Consider the following 14,694-nt stretch of genomic DNA (forward strand, 5'->3'; position numbering starts at 1 on the left):
CTATTTTATTCTATTCTTTCCTTTTGAGTAATAATTACAAAAAACAACACCACCAAAATGCACCAAATCAGAGGCATTATCGGCTCCTTACAGAAGGTAATGTCAGTGTTCCTATAAGATCCATTATAATCAATGTATTTCAGTTAACTTTATATTTTTTTCTGGTTTCAACTGGAACCAGTTGAAATACAAGAAGAACCCAAGCTGGACTCCAGGCCTTATCTCAGCTTCACACACAGGAGCACAAACACACATTGTTTTCTGCTCAGAGAAGCGTCAGTCATACACATGAACAGAACAGCTCTGTTTACCCAAAGAACAGAGAGCGTCTGCATCCTTGGTCAACGTCAGCCTAAGTGTGATGGGGACAAGTCCTAGTTTAACATGTGTTCTATACTGATGTCATGTTTCTCTACTTCACAGGCCTATAAAACAGTTAATGGTGACACTGAACGTTACGAGGACAGACTGGCCAACATGAGCTCCAAGGAGAAAGGTAAAATCTAATTTCGAGCATTTCCCCAGGAACCTGGGGATTTTGGGGATTTGATGTTGTAGGCCAACACAAACAGGGCATAACTCTGAAGTGGAATGAATGATATAATACATGGTATCAAAAATAAATGAATAACACATTTTTCTTAGTAATATTTTGTAAGAATAAAATCCTGGTATGTAATTATGTTTTTACCTTCACATCAACTCAGAGTGTTTCCTTCTTCATGTGTTCAGGGTGTTGGTAGTTTTCTACCCGCGTAGCTTTTCTGTGGGTATTTGGTGTCATCTGAGCAGCTTCCTCCCTCCATATGTTCGCTGTGTCCCTTATGGGGCTTTTGGCAGATTTTAAAGGGGAATTGATGTGTTTTTCTTCTGTCCCCTGCTCCTTTCTGAAGCGTTCAGTTAACAGTCTTCCTGTCAACAGAGTCCTCCATCTGAGGTGTGGATCTCTGCAGCTCCTCCAGAGTTACCATGGGCCTTTTGGCTGTTTCTCTGATTAATGCTCTCCCTGCCTGTACAGATAGGAGTATCATAAATTGTAAATACATTAGACTGTATATACTTTAATCCTTATCTTATTTTATTCTTATATCTTATTTCTCTCTTATGTTAATGGTTGCACTGCAAGAAAATAATTTCCTGAAAGGGATTAATAAAGTAATTCTGATTCTGATCCTAAGGTCCATATTTGAAGGCGTAAAAATGATTTTTAAACTGGATATTAATAATCAGAACAAAAAACTTCAATTTAGAGTGATTTAAAAAAAGGAAGTAAAATGAATACAAATTTGAGGTGTAACATGGCGCTTGTTTCAGAGTTGAGGTCTGAAATGAAGCCTTAAAACAATACAAAGCTAACATTTTAGATATGAAGCTCCAAACATGTTTGATGGACCTGTTAGCTGAATCCACCAAAATGACACCAAAAGGTAAATCCCAGTAAATGATGTTCGTTATAGTAAGAAGGGTGCAGCATGCATTGAACTTTAGTTTGTGAGATTAATTATGTAGAAGTCAATGCAGAAACACACTTTATTAATATATCATCCTGGGTCATTTTATTTGTTAAAACATTCCAGCTTAACCACCTTAAAGCCCCAGGATGAGGAGAGCTGTTTTTATGTATCCTATATGATAAAGTAACCTTCAGTGGTCATTATATAGCCTGGTCAGTGTTCAAATTTCATCAGCTGGCTGCTGTAAGAGCTTTTCTTTAAAATAAAGCTTTTTTGTGTCAAATCCACAGTTATGATCGTTTCTATTCAGTTTCTGCCAAATGGGTTTTAAAATCATGCAGTGCCTCTTCTGGACTCATATGTTGTGTAAACGGCATAAGCCAGTCTGGCTGCCCAGGCTAAATCATAATCACTATTTACTATAGATAAATGTAATAAGGTGACTAAAGTTTTGATAGTAAAAGTTCAAATAAAAGTTGCTCCAATTCTATCAGAGGTCTTATTCTGTCATTTAACATGATTGACTGTTTCAAACCGATGTCAGAGCTTGAATCGAGGAAAACATTAGTGCATAAATGTCCAGTAAATAACAGAACACATTCATTTATACGTTTATTTCTATGGTAACTAATTGCATTAATGCTTGATCTTTTTTTAACAACCATGAGACATAAACTGATATGCAACGGTTTACTACAAAATGGGTTTCTCTTTGGGTGCAAAATACTATGTTGGTGTACGAATAGTGCATACTAAACAGGGCAGCAGGCTAAAAAAAAAGTGCACTTTTACTGTTAACTTGAATACAAAAAAGTCCTTTACGCTGAAACCTGACCAATAAAGTCTGAGCATTATCCTGTAAAGAGTTTTACCTCTACCATGTGTGGCCATCTGTGTTACTGCTGTTCAGATGCTTCATGGAAAGTATCCCTCAAAGCCCTTAATGTAGTATGAAAACGTGTTTGCGTGTTAGTTGTAAGGTGACTGTAAACCTTGAAATGCTTAAACAAACTGAAAATGAGTGCAGCGAACCTGAATTCTTTTTTTTTTTTCTTTTTTTCTATAAGCTTCTGACTGCTCCACCCAGATCCACGCATGGTAGAATGACTCCGCTCAATAGCTTCATCTCGCCTGTCTGTTTGGATCTATGTCTGCAAGCTATTTGTCTGCTCAGCGTGCAGAAACTGTGGCTCTGTGCCCTGAGCTGCTAACTGCTGTGAAATCTGAATGCTGCGGGTTTAGATGCGGAACATATTCACTGGACTAATTTGGATGGGTGCTGATCTGGAACATTTTACCCCTTTTGATAATACGTGAGAAGACAGACATCAAATGGAGAAAAACGCCCAATATAATCTAGTTAATAAAAAGTAAAAATAGTGTCCTAAAAAAGGACCCATTTATTAAAATTTATAGTGGAGGAGTTTTGCCAATTTTTAAAAAGACCCGACCTCTCTGCTTGAAAAAAAAAATAATGCACATGCACAACCCTGTACCCACTCTCGACAGGGAACGCCTATTAATCGTGTATGTGAGCGTGCACGAGCCCATTTCTCTTTATGCACGCTCTGTTTAAAAGTTGCTGTTTGTATCGCTCATACAAGCTTACTTTGCAAAAGAAGATTTCACATTTTTCTACTATGTCAGACTCACCACGGGTAAGTGAAAATGGGACGAACACGCAGGACGGCTTTATTATAGGACAAATTATTTTAATGATCCACCCGAATAACCTCCACTATACCTTTAATGTAAGACATTTAAAAGGTATTGTAACATGGCTCCTTAATGCAGGTCAGAACCAAGCAACTCACCGTTCCACCTTTAACAAAGCAATGAGCAATTTTGAAAGGCAATTTTTTTTCACTTTGCTACAATTAGGCAACATGTAAAATGAGATTTCCTCTATTTACTACAGTTGCCTCTAAAAGCTCCACTAGTCAGTTCATGAGAGAGGTGTTTAGTTAAGCTCAGGGGGAAATGGTTTGTGAGTGTGGCAATCCGGCAGTAAGTGCACCTCAAAGATGCCTTCCTGTTGCTAAAAAGGTTAGATGCTCCACTCAAAATAACTTTCTGACTTCAGATGGCACCTCTAAACTAAGGAGCTGTTCAGTCTCAGGGGCTTTTTTCCCCTTCTGTTATTCTTGTTTCAATTTGCGCTAGATCTTACCCTATGCTCCTTTAAAACTAGTTTTATGATAGACTAGAATTAGATTAGATTTGAATGAATTACATAAAATTGTCTAACATTTGAGGGGAAGACTATTGGAAATGGAAACATGGAGAAAGATATCTGAGCTTGAGACTGAACCACCAACCTTCTAACTACTTTAGTAGAAACCAGTTAAATACCTGAGTCATAAAGTCACAGAAATATATATGGGAAAGTGCCATGTAACGAGGATCAATCTGAAATGGTTTATGTGAAAAAAAAAATTGTCTTTAAATATATTCTGATTTGTCAGGGGTTTAGCCATATACTAAATTAACGCCGCCGTATTAACTGAATACTTTAGTTTGTTCTACTAACAGAGGGAAGACAGACCTGTAGGCCTAATAGGAATCTGATAACAAACATAACAGCTAAATTAGTTCAAGTAAACCTCACCAGTCTCTTCTTTATCTCATTGGTATCTATTTCCATAGATTCTGCCATCTGTTGCCCTCTGATCTCTATATTTATGGTACCGCTGGTTAAGCTTTGACATATGACCGAAGCTCGCAACTTAACACAAAGCTTAGAATGATCATATGGCCACTGTTAGGTATGGTGTAGTTCATGATCTATGCTGCTGTGGGCCTTTTTTCTCTCCTCAAGTTAACAATATATATTTTTTTAACAGTACATTTAATTTGTTTTTATTTAAGGGAATTTTTTTTATCTTAATTTACAGATTTTCATTAAGATGGAAAAGTTGCATATTAATGAACTTACGGTACTATTTTGTCATAAATATTCAGGATTTAGCAAAATGCGAATGCTAATTCATTGTTCCATAAAACACCCAAGACACAAACGCCGATACAGTTTCATACATAAAAATAAGGAAAGATCAAAATGCTATTAAAAAAAAATTTGACAAAAAAAACAACAAAATTTTCTCTCAGTAATCTGACATTTAGCGATCACATTACTGAACCGTACTTTAAGCCTCAAAAGGAGACACAGGTGGAGCTCTCTCTAGTGCTAACGGGGCACCAGCACTTTCATCCTGCAATACATGAAACAAACACTTACTATCATAAACCTCACACCTAGTACGATGTAAAACTTTTAATAAAATGCTCTAGGCAATAAAATGCTCTCCAGCTGGGGGCTTAACCATAAAAGATAAATAAGTTATAAATAAGGCGATCATTTTTAAATTATTGGAAATATCAAAACTTAAAGTTGTCTAAAATTAGACAGATGTGATGACAGTGGCCTCCTATCAAATGCTTTTGCTATTTTGTAAAATTGTTTTAAAGGTTCCAATACAGCAGCACAAGAAAATGACCATGATGTGAAGCAATACTCAGTGTGATAAAATAATTTTTCTGAGGTCAGATTTAGCAGCCTCTGTTGAAATAAATGTTTTAGGTTTTTAAGGATAAATTTCACTACAATGTTTTTTTAAATGTATTCCACACATAAAACAGCTGAAATGTTTTCTGAACCTCTTTATCTGCAGCTGAAGTTACATCAGAAACTGCATCTTCTGCAGTTGACCCCAGCACAGCAAAGGAGGAACCTGCTTCAGGAGCAGAGATTACAGCCCAATCTGTCGCCACTTCCCCAGAACCAGAGGCTGAACCGACAGCTGAGGCCATCTCAGAAGATCCAGTAGCTGCAGAGACCTCTGAGGTAGCTGTAACTGATGCTGAACTGACAGCTGAGGCCGCCTCAGAAGAACCAGCAGCGGCAGAGATGTCTGAAGTAGCTGTTACAGAGGCTGAGCCGGCAGATGCAGAAGAAGCTGATCCAGCTGCAGAGGAAGAGACAGCTCCTGAAGCTGCCCCTGAAGTTGCAGCCGTGCCACCTGCTGAGGATGCAGAAGCAGAGAGCGCCGGTATGGCAGCAGTAGATGAAACCTCAGCTGCTCCCCCTGCTGATGCAGAGATTCCCTCTGAAGCCCCTGAGCCTGAAGCCAGCCATGCTGCAGAGATGACTGCATGAAGGCGGAAGGGCTGCAGGGCTCATCTAGAAAGCTGCTCTTTAGGAGTTAGATGAGACATATCCCTGATTCCCCAAGCTCAGGGACTCATGAACCTGATTCTCTAACAGAAAGTAAAAGGACCATACTCAAGTTCATTTATGTATGATAATGCTAGATATGTTCTGTACACACAGGAGGTTCATCAGTCCTGTTTTGCTTTTTATTTGAGTGCTTTTTTTGTATTTATCTTCCTTACATTCCTAAAATTCAAAACCATCTGGTTTCATCCTTTTTTTAGAACAGCTGGCATGAATCTAAATGTTGGTTCAATTGCTGGAAAGATCTTCAGCTGAAAAAACGTTGCAATAGAAGAGACCTTTCATGAAGTTTGACCAAAAAAAGAAAAACACCTGCTTGATCTTCCTTTACGGTCTCAGTTTGATCTTTTTTTCCCTCAGCAACAAATGAAAAAAAAGTTTTTCCCATGCAAAATCAAATGCTTATGTTTTCACTATTGGCACTTCTCTGGATCTAATAATAAAAAAAAAAAGTGTCTCTTATGAACCTGATCTATGTCATCATAGATTTCATATCTAATATCTAAGCTATTTTTTTGATTGCATCAAAGCCCATTTTTCTCTTTACTGTGAAACTTTCATCCTCTCCGAAATTTACTTATCTGTTTGGGCATTAAAAGATGTTTAATCAAACCAATAAAGATTCAAATATCACTGGATAATGAGGATTGAAGGGTTTTCAAATTGAGCATCCCTTAAACCAATGCTTTTGTTATTATATGGACATTTTATCATCTCTTATTGAAAACGCATTGGATATTCATTAAAAAAACAGATGATTTACAACAGATTCAGATCAGATACGCTTAATATTGTACACTTGTGTTCCATAGATGATGGCAGAAAGTTGTAGAAATGCAGATTTCCCCATAAGGGCCAGATTCATGCTCCTGCTCAGCGACCGGTATGTTCAAACCTCGTGTGGAGGTAAATTACCAGGCTACCCATAAAGAACGGGTAGGGACGGCCTAGTATAGAGCATAGAGCTTGGAATCCTGAGGTTCTGAGTTCAAGCCCCACTCCCACGGACTGCCACTCTGGGTCCCTGAGCAAGACCCTTAACCCTCGATTGCGCCCCAAGGTGGAAGCCCACTGCTCCCCAAAGGGATGGGTTAAATGCAGAAGTAAATTTCTGATCTAATTCTGATCAGTTAATTATGAAGTAATTATTGTGTAGAACATTTTACAAGTGAGCCCAAAAGTGTTCTAAACATGTTTCACTTTCCCCAGCAAGGACTCCATCAGCCCTCCTGTGTTAAAATGCCATGAAACTTTAAGCAGTCCCTACAAAATTCATAGTTGGGTGTAGCTAAAGGTAGCACCCATGCTCCCAGACAAAAAAAAAGTCATGGGATAATTCTGGTGTCACCCAGAACCAGCTATATTTTCCTGCACAAGCATAAAGCAAGGAAAATGTGTTCTGGCTGCTACTGGAGCAAAAAGGTTGGATTTTTTTAAAGGGCTTCTGCCACCCCATTTCTGAAAGCATCCTGGGCAACTGCCAATATTAAGACTGTAACTTGTCACAAGGAGCATGAGTCGGGCAGGTAGCTTTCAATAGACCATCTATTCAAGCCCAGATCTTAAATGGTACAGTCATGTTTCACTTGACAGAAACATAAAGTGGTTGTCATAGAATATGACATTGGTAGTTTTAAAGCTGGTGTTTCTGTAGTAAATCCTGATTAGTTCCTGCTGTCCCATAATCTGCAAACAGCTGTGAAGGCGTTGGCTACCTCCACCCTGGAGATCATTAACGCCTTTGTGGGTGACGACAGCTTGATGAACGCCCTGCACCAAATGGAAACTGATGGAAATCAGCCAAACTCCTTCATGGAGGTTCTTGAACCAGAAGCTCTGGAGGCAATCTCAGAAGTGGCCACGACGGAAACATCTGGAGAGGCAGCTGTTGTTCGTGAGGAAGAGAAGTGGGCTGATGTTGAAGAGGTGACACATGGTCTAACCATTGAAGAATTATCTGCAGAGGAAGAGGAAGAAAGAGAATCTTCACTTCCTGAGGAAATCCCTGAGGCTGAAGGCATCTTTATGATGCCTGATTCTTCTCCTAATGAAACACTTTCCCCATCAGAGGAAGATCTTTCCTCTTGTGATGAATCTTCACATATTGAGGAGGTTATTATCAATGCAGGAGCAACACCAGAGGAGGAGGAGACACAGTCTGAGCAGATCACACCTGGGACAGTCGGTGAGACGACTCAGCTGGCTGCAGCCTCCACTGAAGCAAACCTAGAGGCTCTCTCAGCTACAGAACAACAAGCTTCATTACCTGCAGTTCTAAAGGCTGAAAAAGAACCTTGCCACAACTGCCACACTTCATCATCAAGCAACGAGGCGGCGCCACCTGCTGCTCTGGGAGAGGATGTGCCTGATACAGACATCCCTCTGGAAGATAGGAGCCCTCGCCACTGATGAGACAGAGTAAGAAACAGGAGCTGCTAATTGTCCACTTGATTCTGAAGCACATGCAGGGTCCTACAATCTAGTTTAACAAAAAGGAAAGCAGACAACGCTGACTATAAAATGTGAAAAAGGAATAGAAATAACAAAAACAGATAGAACCCAACTAAACCAAAGGATAGATTTATTAATTTATTCATAAAAAATATTTTAGAATAGTATCAAAACTAACATTCTGATATTATAGTTTCAGTGAAGAACTCTGCTTGAATAAAATCTATAAATACAAAAAAAAAAAAAAAAAAAATATGTTGAGAAAAAAAGAAACTAAAGTCTAGACACTCTTCATTTTGTGTTCTTTATTCAATGCTCCTTAAAAAAGACGATGTACATAATTAACAAATAAGCACTGGCTACATCAATGGAAACGAGCATCATTATATGGGAGAGATGACACCCATAGAATCTGTATTATACGTATTAATTCTCCCATGAAGTGGGCCTCCCAGCTAATATAAATGCAGAATATTACTAATATTCTAGGTCAAAATGGAATAGAAATGTTGTGTATTGCCAAATAAAGTGCCTCAAATCATCTCCCAGTTCAATTCCAGCCATCTGCACAAGCAGAAAGGCGACATTAAACCTGTTAACAGTTCAGTCCCTCCTTAAGGCTGTATTTAAAGGAACCTGGGCTTCCAGTAGATCTGTCAAGCCACAGGCCGAGCGCCTCCATGCTACAATGCACTGATATAGAGCTTTGTGCAAAATCCTTTTAGAATATACAAATGTCAGTGAAATGGGACAGAAAAATAATTTAACTTTTAAGGCTATTCGTTATTGTTGTTTATGTACTTCTTATGTCCAGAATGATTACTTTTCACCTACATTTAACTAGAAGTTTCCCTGATAAGTTAAAAAAAGAGTCTGTAATGGAACTTTAATTATCTAAGTTTGCAGTTTTGTTTAGAAAATGTGCATGTTTCCATCTTACATCCTGGTTTTGTGCTTGTATGTTTTAGAAATGGAAAATGGAGTGGTGGTGATGGGCCAGTCGTGACAGTCGTGCCTTCCACAATCAAGCCTGGGGGGCTGAAGACTGAAACGAGACAGGAAGAAAGCCTATTAACAGATGATATAATAGCTGTAATCCACTAGCTGGCAGTATTGCAAAATATGTTCAACATTGAAAATTAAACTGTTCCTTTAGGAAGTGAAAGTGGGGAATAAAGTGATATGCAGAAGTCTGATATGTATGTTAGTTAGCTGCTCATCTGAGCTTACATTAAAGAAAACACATTCATCCTGTTTTTACACATATAACCAATATTATCAGCTGTTTAGAGCATTACAGCTTTAAGAGAAGGAACCAATGTGATGTTGTTTAGACTTGCTACAGTATAAATCTTCACAGCTTCAACTAATATACCCATATTTTAATGAACACTTGTTTTCTAATTGCATTGTTCCTATCCACTTGTTGCTCTGTTGGACAAAATAATCCGGTAACCCTCCAACTTTAGCAGGGAAAGTAAAACAAAAAGATAATAATGAGGATATTGCTCTTTCTCTGTTATTTCACATGTAAATAAATACTATATATAAAATAAAATACTGCACAGATTGGAACAATATTTGGAGGCAAATAGCACAATAAATAGAGGAGGACATTAAGAACAATTAGGATTGTATTGGGATCTTTTAAATGGTTCTTTGTGCTCTTCATGACAAGGACATAATGGCTGATGTACCTGTAAGCAAACAGCATGTATGCTGTAATGACAATGTGCTCACATTTGAAATAAAGATGTGGACCACCTTTTCTTATTTACAATAAGATATATAAGTAGAAGAAATATGTAAAAACACAAAAAAAAAACAAATTATTTGAACTGAGCAAATGTGGCGTCGTAAATTGTCAAGGATGAAAAAGACCTGCGGTGCTCTAGAGTTTTTCATCTTAATATATTTACTTTCCAATGATGGTACAGAAGGAAGCTCCATGTGTTAAAAAATGTGTGTAAAAAATTGGAGTAAAGCAGATAGTGCCCTACTAAAATACATGCATAATAAATATACTTTAAACTAAGAATTTCACAAATTTATTCATTAATTATTCTCTATAGTTCAAGTAAATTAAACAACTAGCTACTAATAAGCTACTGGATCACTGGCACTGATACAGGAACCAGTGCAATCGAAACAAATGTAAACTACACTGTGTATTAATATATGGTAGTACGCTAAGGATTAAAAAGCTTCATTCATTATGTTATTAGTTTTTCATACAATTGCAAAACAATTCAGACCTTCTAGGAGGCTGTAGATTTTATAAAAACTCCCCATGACAGGAGACAGCACTTCTCTGGATGTTTCATCTGGAAGGTGTGATGGAAATTAAGTTTTTAAACATATTCAATGGACCAAAATAAAGATAAATGAATAAGATAAATAATAATAAAAGAAGAACATCCCTGTGGTTTCTCCTCTATGAATCCAGGATAACTGAGTTGTTCTGCATAATCCTCTCTGGATGTGGTTGGTCTTTTCTTTGGTGGCTGATCTTTTGAATAATAAATAAATTAAAATATTAGTGTTAGTTTAATTACTCCTAAATGCCAACAGGAGATTATTAAACTAGACTGAGCAATAATTATTCAACTTGTGAGCAAAATATGGACTAAAACTGGGACTAAAAAAAACACCAGGTAAAGAGAACACAAACCATTGGATGTATTCCTTTTTAGTGTGAGAAATTGGGAATATGGAGTGAAAGTGTGTGAAGACACTGAGATGGGTGAGTCTCACTCCCAGTGGGTGAGAGTTGACAGCCCTGTAGAAGGCATGGACAGGGGACAGGTGTCAATATATACCCATGTTTTAATTAGTCTTCTTTTAATAAGAAATGACAGAAGAAGTGTGTGAATGTGCACAGCTCTAGAGTACTGGTGGGCTTTTTAAATCCACATCCTCATCCTGCCTGTCAGCAGTGTTGCCAAATAGAGTTGAGGTTTTCCAGCCCAAACATCCGTTAAAAACCACCACATTGCACAACAACCTGCCCAATAATACGTTGTTATATTTACTGTGTGAACATGAACACAATTCAGCTCAACTTAATTCAACACTACATGTCAAAACGCTACAATCCAACAAAATCTGCCCAGAGTTGTTCTCCATAAATAACTCCACCACAGCGATGTCAGATCCAGTGAGTGTCATGTGAGACATCACATACCGGTACTCACATGTTTGCAGATGGATTCATAACATGTAGAATCCTCTTTTTACATTTAGAAGACAAACTACAATCAGTGCACACACACAAATGTGCTAAGTTTATTTTTACATTACTGAAATAATTACTTTTATTATGATTGATTATGAATTCAAATCTTTAATGCTGATTAGATTGTTGGCTGGAACATTGAACATCTGAACGTTGAATTCTTACTCCAGTAAACTATAATTTAATCCATTGTGATTTGTGATCAGTGCTGGTTGAATGAAATCTCAACAATAACTGTCAGGAAGGATGGAATGTTGCTGATGTTTATCCATCCGTGTTAGTCCAGTTCGCTCTAGAGGTAGGCGATACCGGGAATTTTCAATCAATACGATACTAAATGAATACAGGGTCAGTGTTGCCGATATCAATATTATACCGATACATTTTATCATTTAAGCTTGATGGATCATGGAACTGTTGACCTTTCAGTGTTTCTGTGATTTTTTTCTAATTGTTACATTTAAATAATAATAATAATAATGTTCTGTTCATAGTGGTTTTTCCTAATACACCTCTTATATTATATCTTTCAATCATTATGTCATTTTGTTTGTATTGTGTGCCCTTGCCTGTTGCTTTAATTCTATAAATTTCCAAATTGTGGGATAAATAAAGGATTAGTTAATGTTAGCCCTCTCAGATAACATCTTTTAATTGGATAAATGTACTAGGTTCCTTCAAGGTCTTAATTACACTTTCTGAGTGGGTTCTAGTAATATATGATATATAATATCTACTTTGAAAGTTAATGTGAAGGTAATCACTCTTATCTACCTGGATATTCTCTGGAGGCCGGTCAGTTACGTCTGTCTGTGGGTCAAGGGTCTGTCAGGGCAATGAACGAAGTTTCACCCCATTTCTCCGCTTCTGTAACTCGACGATTTCTTGCTCATAGTTTTTCATGTGCTTATATAAACTTATGTTTCTACGGCATTTAACCAACTTATTATAAACCATACAGCTGTTGTTTCTTATTACAGTATTAAAATATAGCCAAACGGCCCTTCGTTCCCTCTTCTTCATCTTTTTTCTGCTCCGGCGTGTGAGGACTACTAGAGCGTTTGTTTGTGTGTGGAGTGGAGAGAGAGCTGAGTGGGCGGGGCCAGGCAGGGCCATGCTGAGCCGGTGACGAGAGGTGAGTGGGGGAGCAGCAAAGTGCTGTAACACAGAGGGGAGACTGGTGAATCTGCTGCAGCTAGTGCGTGCGGGAGAGAATAAAAAGGATCAAACTTGCTAAACAACTATTGTTCAATATCAATACCAGCGTTGGTATCGATAGTATCGATCCTAGGATCGATCCGCCCACCTAGTTCGCACTTCCATCAAAGTCGATAGGATCAGCAGCCCAATGCGATTTCTGGACATGTCTTTATGCCGAGCAACTTGTGAAAAAGCTCTTTCAATTGGCGCATTTGAAATAAGGAGGGTGAAGAGTTTAATTGTGCCAAGTGCTGAATCCTGAAAGTAGTGGTTTCCACTAGCATCTTTAAAAGATTCATCTTCCAAACAGAACGCATTGATCATCAGCGCCAGATCCACCGCCGATCTGACTCCAAACCAGCCCAAATTATCTGCACACACCCAAAGCAATTATTATTTTTAAAATCAAAATGAAAACTGCCTTATCTGGCAACACTGACTGTCAGCTAACCTAAGGCCTAGTTTTTCTCTTTTTTTTTTTAGCCTGTTTTTCCCTTGAGACCTTTTTAAGTATTATATCCTTTGTTTTCAGTTAATTGTATTTTTTATTTTTAGCTTTTAAATCATGTATTTATTAATTAATAATTTTAAGGCAAATTCAGGTATTTCAGAAAAGATTTCTGGTTGTAGAGACAGCATAACTATGGAGGAGATAAAGAGTCATTGAAAAATAAATGGCTGGATCTTTTTCAGTGACTCTCCTTGTTCTCCATATATCACCAGCCATAATGTGGTAACTGATAAAATAGGGGCTGCCTATCAGTGTTTTTATAAAAAAAAAAAAAGCAGTTTTAAAGCTACAGATGACGCACCTTGAGCAGCTGTATGTTTATTATAGTTCTTTTACTTTTTGAAGTAATGGGGACAAATGTTTGGACAAATATGCTGTTAAGACATTAACCTTACATGCTACTAAATTCCATTGCATATAGTCTCTATTGTTGGTTAAGTTTTCATAGAGAGGTCTTGTAAGGGTAAAAATCAAGATAATCAATTGCAAAATTCTTATTGAATCGATGATCAAATGATCTCTGTGAAGCACTCTGTTTTAAAAATGTGATATATAGATAAAGTTTATTGCTATGTTATTTTGGGCATGGCTTGTGATTTTCACTTTTAAGTCAAACTGGTTAGTCTGTGTAAGACATGATATCTTTAGAGTAGATTATCATCCAATAAAATGCTGACCACATCTCTCTCATGAAAGAAAAAATTGTATTTTTGGAAGCACAAATTGCATCCTTTAACTCAGCTCTATTTTTATCAGGGTTCTATGTCAAAGCACCGCTGTGACAGACTAAAAAGACATTGATTGTGTAAAGAGTGCTCAGTATGAACAAACTCTTTACACAATCAAAGTCTGAGCCTCAGACCTGCTATGACCTGGAGTCAAGTGCCTGGGCTTGGCTGCATTCCAATTCATGGGCTGTGTCTTCTAAGAACGCGATCTACCTGGACTGGATCCCTCGAAGTCCGTTAAAATAAGGAGACTGGAAGAGTTTTGGCTGTGAATTCAAACAGGTCTAGCCTTTCGTGGCTTTCACCACCATATACTCTGTCCCTTATAAACTGTGACAGTTGACACACAAAGCAGGAAAAGAATGAATACCGAACTTTTCAAAACTGTTTCTTTTTAATTTTTTTCTTTTTTTGTTATTGTAAATTGAACAAAGACAACACTCATAAGAATACAGAGTGGCATAAAGGTGACAACAACCACAACGCAACCGTTGTTAATTTTTGACTCTCCAGCCTTTCGCTCATCCAAAGCCTCAGCTTTTGGCTGCTTTGATGAAGTATTCTGTGAATGAAGGAGTTCAAAGAGAGAGGAAATTATGATGTGATGCAGAAATATGAATGCAGAATGGCTGCTGCTTTTTTGGCAATTCAAAAAATGTAATACAATCAGCCATTTACTGTAAAGTAGCCTAAATTTATGAACATTTTTGATGGTGTTAAATTCCTGCCAAAAATCAGAGGAGCATATTAAGCAATAACAATAGTGATATATTAATCACAACCACGCATTTATTAGCATAGCATAGCAGTGATCGCGGGTAATTCGAGCACTCTTGAACGCAGCAACCCGTGCAGAAAAAAGAACCCATCTGTCCCACCTG

The 14,694-nt window shown here is 37.7% G+C and overlaps 1 protein-coding gene across 1 annotated transcript; it reads left to right on the forward strand.

Moving 5' to 3' along the window:
- Nucleotides 1–412: 412 nt before the first annotated feature.
- LOC107093247 (serine-aspartate repeat-containing protein I-like) lies at nucleotides 413–8,097 on the forward strand. The gene is made up of 3 exons (XM_015388184.1): nucleotides 413–496; nucleotides 5,126–5,503; nucleotides 7,385–8,097. The coding sequence occupies exons 1-3, from the start codon at nucleotides 478–480 to the stop codon at nucleotides 8,095–8,097; spliced, it is 1,110 nt and encodes a 369-aa protein (XP_015243670.1). The 5' UTR covers nucleotides 413–477.
- Nucleotides 8,098–14,694: the final 6,597 nt, after the last annotated feature.

This window comes from Cyprinodon variegatus, unplaced genomic scaffold, assembly GCF_000732505.1.
Source record: "Cyprinodon variegatus isolate N-32 unplaced genomic scaffold, C_variegatus-1.0 Scaffold416, whole genome shotgun sequence".
Taxonomy (NCBI): Eukaryota; Metazoa; Chordata; class Actinopteri; order Cyprinodontiformes; family Cyprinodontidae; genus Cyprinodon; species Cyprinodon variegatus.